Source organism: Alosa sapidissima, chromosome 16 (assembly GCF_018492685.1).
Source record: "Alosa sapidissima isolate fAloSap1 chromosome 16, fAloSap1.pri, whole genome shotgun sequence".
NCBI lineage: Eukaryota > Metazoa > Chordata > Actinopteri > Clupeiformes > Clupeidae > Alosa > Alosa sapidissima.
Genome location: NC_055972.1, coordinates 3,776,686 through 3,783,129, shown reverse-complemented (window position 1 = coordinate 3,783,129; position 6,444 = coordinate 3,776,686). Strand labels below are relative to the sequence as shown.

Genomic DNA, 6,444 nt, shown 5'->3' with positions numbered 1-6,444 from the left:
CACACCACACCACCACACACACTCTCTGCCGTACCCATACACACACACCACACCACCACACACACTCTCTGCCGTACCCATACACACACCACACCACCACACACACTCTCTGCCGTACCCATACACACACCACCACACACACTCTCTGCCGTACCCATACACACACCACACCACCACACACACTCTCTGCCGTACCCATACACACACCACCACACACACTCTCTGCCGTACCCATACACACACCACCACACACACTCTCTGCCGTACCCATACACACACCACCACACACACACTCTCTGCCGTACCCATACACACACACCACACCACCACACACACTCTCTGCCGTACCCATACACACACACCACTGCATGTTGTACGTGCTCGCACTGACTCACACACGACACAAGTGCAATTCAAATATTTACTTAACAAGAACTGCTCAATAGCTCCAAAACAGATGATGCCAGAGCATGTACTCTCAGATGCATACACACACACACACTCTCTCTCAGATGCGTCGCTGATCTTGTCTATCTGTCCTCTCACACACATTTTGGATATTTCTCCTCGTCTCTGCTGGTCTGCTATAACACACACACACACACCACAAACTTTATCTCTCTCTCTCCCTCTCTCTTTGATTCCAAACACACACACACACCTTTTATCTCTGTCTTTATCTCTCTCACAAACACATACACTCACACACCATACATATCTTATGTACGTATCTTATACATATCTTTGTCTCTATCTCTCTCCCTCTTTCCAAACATGCACGCACACACACACACACACACACACACACACACACACACACACACAGCACACCACCACACACACACTACACTCTTTCTCTCTCTCTTCCCCTCTCTCTCTCTCTCTCCCTCTGTCTCTCTCTCTGCCCCCCCCCCCCCCCGTATAACTTCCTGTTGGTGGGGTTGCGTGTGGGAGAATTACGGCGGATTACGCTGACTGAGCGCTGCTCTGATTACCCCACATCTAGTTTCCAGACAGTCACGTTCAGAGGGCCTCTCGTCGGCTGACGGAGCTCAAGCTTCAGGGGCCATGCGTGCCCCTGGTGAGCCGGAGTTCCCCTGCCTGCCCCCCCCCCCCCCCCACGCTGCTAAAATGCCATCCACGGGCGCTTATCGCACTTCAGCAACACTGACCACAGCAGGCTGATTTCAACCTGGCCCACAGAGCTCCACAAGTTATGGGCTTAAACAGAATGTCAAAAACACGGTATTTACGTGGTTATTTGTGTGTGTGTGTGAGTGTGTTTGAGTGTGTGTGTGTGTGTGTGTGTCGGTGTGTGTGTGTGTGTGTGTGTGTGTGTGTGTGTGTGTGTGTGTGTGTTTGAGTGTGTGTGTGTGTGTGTGTGTCTGTGTGAGTGTGTTTGAGTGTGTGTGTGTGTGTGTGTGTGTGTCGGTGTCGGTGTGTGTGTGTGTGTGTGTGTGTGTGTGTGTGTGTGTGTGTGTGTGTGTGTCGGTGTCGGTGTGTGTGTGTGTGTGTGTGTTGTTTCGTTGTATGTTTGCCCCAGCCCAGCCCAGCAGCCTCCCTAGTCCACTGTATGGGGTCAGTGGTCACAAAGGCTCAGGTCTAGAGCTCAACACACTGGATGGGAAAGTGCTTCGATTACCACCTGCTAGAACTGGAGGGAAAGTTTGTTTTCACAGGATGTGTTGGGCCCACAAGCGAGGCTTTGTGCGAGCAGAGAAGCTTTGACTCATGGGCCAGAGGAACAAGGAGAGGAGGGGGAGACGTGACAGAGAGTGAGGGATAGAGAGGAAAAAAGGAGGAGAGAACACTTAGGCGCCCCGGTCCCCCACCTCTCAGGCAGGACTGCGTCTGCGGGGACTCAAAATGGCCGACACTGCACAGGAGGACCACGCCACTTAGAGAGAGGAGGCATAATAACGGTACTTAGCTGTCACCTCTCTCCTGGAATCTAGCTTGGGTTTTTTATCTGGCTGTGTGTGTGAGTGTGTATGTGTGTGTGTGTGTGTCGCCAGGCGTTGAGCATGTTACGGTCCCACAAGCATTTAAAAGTGCTGCACCCGAGAAAAGAAAAAAAAGGTGTTTTTTTGTAAAGAGGTGCCAGGAACATTTGTGGTGAGAAAACCGAGTGCTTCAGTCCAGGCTGGTAATTAGCCTTTAATTAGGTACTACATACAAGACCGGCCTCCAGCTTAGGATTCTCTCTTTCTTTTTTCACTCTCTCTCACTCTCTCTCTCTCTCTCTCTCTCTCTCTCTCTCTTTCTCTCTCTCTCTCTCTCTCTCCCTTGCTCCCTGCTCTCTCTGGCCAAAAAAGCCCTTATAGTGAAAAGAAAACACCTAGTAGGTGCTCAGAGCCTGTCTTCAGCTAAACCTTTAATATACACACACTTGTTCAAATGTCTTCAGCTAAACCTCAAATATACACACACTTGTTCAAATGTCTTTAGATATACCTTTAATATACACACACTTGTTCAAATGTCTTCAGCTAAACCTTTAATATACACACACTTGTTCAAATGTCTTCACCTAAACCTCAAATATACACACACTTGTTCAAATGTCTTTAGATATACCTTTAATATACACACACTTGTTCAAATGTCTTCAGATATACCTTTAATATACACACACTTGTTCAAATGTATAGCACCTACAAGACATGTCTTCAGTTGTTCCAATTACATAATTATATTACGTTATTGTGAAAATGTATAACTGTCTGGTTTATGACAAACATAATGAAAATGTATTGTGTGTATAGTATGTATGTATTTAACTACATGTAAGGCATACACACAGATACCTTGTACCAGACATATGATTCGCACGGGAGATTACATTTTGGCATTGAGGTAAAATAAGCTCTAATGCTGCGATTCAGCTGTTTTCTACAGATACAGACTCACACACATTTATTTTCCAAATGCATTGTTGATGTAAAAGTAAGCTACAAAATGCTCTCTCACATTGGCCTGGGTGGGATTTCAGCAACGACTATGACGCATTTCATATTGTTGTTTTCTTTCTTGGTAGTTTCAGGAAAAATGATTACTTATTAATTTGTGTTTTAATGTAACTTCTTTTTTCTTGGCAATGAAATGTAGAGTAAAAAAGTGTATGCTAATTTTCCTTACTACCCCTCCCACTCTCTCTCTCTCTCCCTCTCTCTTTCCCTCTCTCTCTCTCTGTCCATTTTTCCCAAGCCTAAGTGCTGAAGGAGACTGGGCTCTTCTCCTGGCCCCCTCTTACCTCTCCTAGCAGCAACACACACACACACACACACACACACACACACACACACACACACACACACACACACACACACACTCTTACCTCTCCTAACAGCCACACACACACACACACACACACACACACACACACACACACACACACACACACACACACACACTCTTACCTCTCCTAACAGCCACACACACACACACACACACACAGACGCACACACACACACACACACACACACACACTCTTACCTCTCCTAACAGCCACTCCCACGGCCACTTCAGCCCGTCACCCCAAACACTCGCTGAACAAAGTTAGTGCAACATGTGTCCCTTCACAGTCTCTCTCTCTATCACACAGACACACACACACACACACACACACACACACACACACACACACATACACACACACACACACACACACACACACACTTCCACAGAGGGGCTCACACTCCTGGATTGTTTGTTAATAGTCCAATTAGGTAATTGGCATGGTTCTCTCCTTTCGTCGGCTCTTTCCCATACGGAGTTGAATGGGGAGAGGGGTGAGGGGGCAGGACTAGGGGCAGCGCGAGGTGACCAGAGGGCCCACCACGCCACCACTGCACAGGGGCCACTACCTTGAATTGAGTCATTGTAGCCTAATCAATGGCCTTATTGGATTAGCCGCCACCAGCGCTCTCACAGATATTGTTGCACTGACAATGGAGAAGCAACGCGTGAGTGGGCGGGTGGGACGCTAAGTGTGTGTGTGTGTGTGTGTGTGTGTGTGTGTGTGTGTGTGTGGTGTGTGTGTGTGGTGTGTGTGTGTGGTGTGTGTGTGTGTGTGTGTGTGTGTGGTGTGTGTGTGTGTGTGTGTGGTGTGTGTGTGTGTGTGTGTGTGTGTGTGTGTGTGTGTATGAAAGAGTGTATGCACTAGACTGAGGGTGGGTTAGGATGAGATTGTGGGGCAGGCAGGGGAGTTTGTGTATGTGTGTGTGTGTGTGTGTGGGGGGGGGGGGGGGTGTCTTTGCTTGGCGGAATGAGAGTGTGTGAGTTAAGACAAGAGCTTTTGTGTGTTGCAGATCTTTCACTCAGAGCTGATGGTCTTTAACAACGACAGGTTATGTGTGTGTGTCTGTGTGTGTCTGTGTGTGTGTGTGTGTGTGTGTGTGTGTGTGTGTGTGTGTGTGTGTGCTAATGAAAAGGTCCAGGGTGAGACCACAAGGGCAGGTTTCTGTCTTTCTTCTCTGAGTGACATGGGACATCGCTCACACTGGCCGACTGGCCTCTCTCTGGACCTCTCTGTCTTTTGACCATTTTCTATTTTTCACAACTCTTCCTAATTTCAGCCCAGGTGGATTTAAACATTTTTTTTTACAAATAGTCACTCCTTTTCTGCCCTTATCCTTTTCTTGTTCTTTCTCTCTCTCTCTTCTTTTCCTGCTCTCTCTCTCCCCTCCTCTCCCTCTCTCTCTCTCTCTCTCTCTTTCCTCCTGTGATCGTGGCAGTGCTTTGAGAGAGGTGCAGTGTAGTGGAGCGCGCTCAGTGTGTGAACGGCTCGCTAGACGTGATTAAAGTTTGCCGGCGCGTCAAGACCACCAGCTCCGGTGTGAAAAGTCCGACGGACGACGACGACAAAACAAGTCTGCAACGACAAAGGGGGGAAAAATGTTTGGCCACGCAGTCCAAAGAGGAGGATGAGGAGGCTGGGAACTATTCGGAAGTGGCGTTCCTTCGTGATTGTGCAGGCGTGTGCAGTGTGTGTGTGTGTGTGTGTGTGTGTGTGTGTGTGTGTGTGTGCATACAAGCATGTGTGTGCTTGTAAGTGTGTGTGTGTGTGTGTATATGTATTATCAGAGAGGCTGTTTTCTGCCAAGCGAGACCAATCATTTGACTTGATTCGGTATTTGAAAGCTGCCGTTGTGGAGCAATGCGAGCAAGCCCACCATTAGGGGCCAATATATTTCCAAAACAATTTCGCCTATTCATGTTACGCAAATGTGGAGGCTGCCGCAAATGACCGTAATCAATTGAAACGGGGAGCAGGCATCTGTCCCCTCTGATTATCTGGAGATCATCTATCAGTTTGATGTGTTTGGAACGAGGCGAGGGGCCACTCCATCGGTGCGGAGCTTTTTCTCCCGTAACTCCATGATCATTGGCAAGTGACTCGGGCTAGCAGTGACGGGGAGGAGGGGGCGCCGAGGCTGCCTCCCCCGCATCATTAGCTTGCTGACTTCAGCGGGGGCAACGTGCTGTTTTACCAAAAGGACAAAAACACGGACATTACCCCGAGACGCCGAAAACAAGACAATATTCTCCATTCACCCGTTTTTTTGCCCCCGCACTCCGGAGAGGTCGAGACGAAAGGGCGGAACACGAGGCAGACGATCTGAGATCATGGAGGTCCACTACAACCAGGACCCCGAGCCGGCCGCGATGCTGAAGAACGGACTCAAGGACGGGAAGGAGAGCAAGGACTCGCAGGGCAAGATCTCCAAAACCTTCCTGAAGGAGCCCCCAGAGTCCTTCTCCCCATCCAGTGGTACCGACGCCTGTGAGAAGAACCGCTCGAGCACCGGGGACCCCGACTACTGCAGGCGCATATTAGTGCGAGGTAGGAGACCATACACTCATGTTCTACACATCCAAATATGCCTGCCAGGGAATGAGTGTCTGTGTGTGTGTGTGCGTGTGTTTGTGTGTGTGTGTGTGTGTGTGTGTGTGTGTGATATGTGTCTATATGTGTGTAAGTGTTGCTGTAAAGTACAAGGGTCTCGATGTGTGTGTGTGTCTGTGTGTGTATGAGAGACAGTTCATTTGTCTGTTATCTAAAGAAACTTTCACAATTTGTACTTTTTAAACATGGCACCAGATCAGCGCAAACGCAATGTGATTGATAAATTGAGTGAAGAATAAACCAAAGTGTTTCTGAGAATAAATAATGCATTAGGACTTCTTTTACTGGAAGAAAGTCCCTCAGAGTTGTATTTTTGTGTTTTTATATTTTATACAAATCATTTGAGTGAATACAGAATGGCCTGAGATCTCTAGGTTGATAAGACCTCAATAGAATATAAAATATAATATGTATTAGCAAAAAAAAAAAACAGCCTCATGAGATTTACACTTTAATCTACACTGGGTCTGCATGTAATATGTTTCCGAGCATAAATTGAAGTCATTTAAAATATCATAATTTTCAAAGTAAATGCA

At 47.7% G+C, this 6,444-nt stretch overlaps 1 protein-coding gene across 1 annotated transcript in view; it reads left to right on the top strand.

Annotated features, from left to right (window-relative positions):
* Positions 1 to 5,352: 5,352 nt before the first annotated feature.
* vax1 (ventral anterior homeobox 1) overlaps positions 5,353 to 6,444 on the top strand; it is a 10,961-nt gene continuing 9,869 nt past the window's right edge. The window contains 1 exon segment of the mRNA XM_042065485.1: positions 5,353 to 5,845. Within this exon segment, the coding sequence (XP_041921419.1) occupies positions 5,629 to 5,845 (217 nt within the window). The 5' untranslated portion in view covers positions 5,353 to 5,628.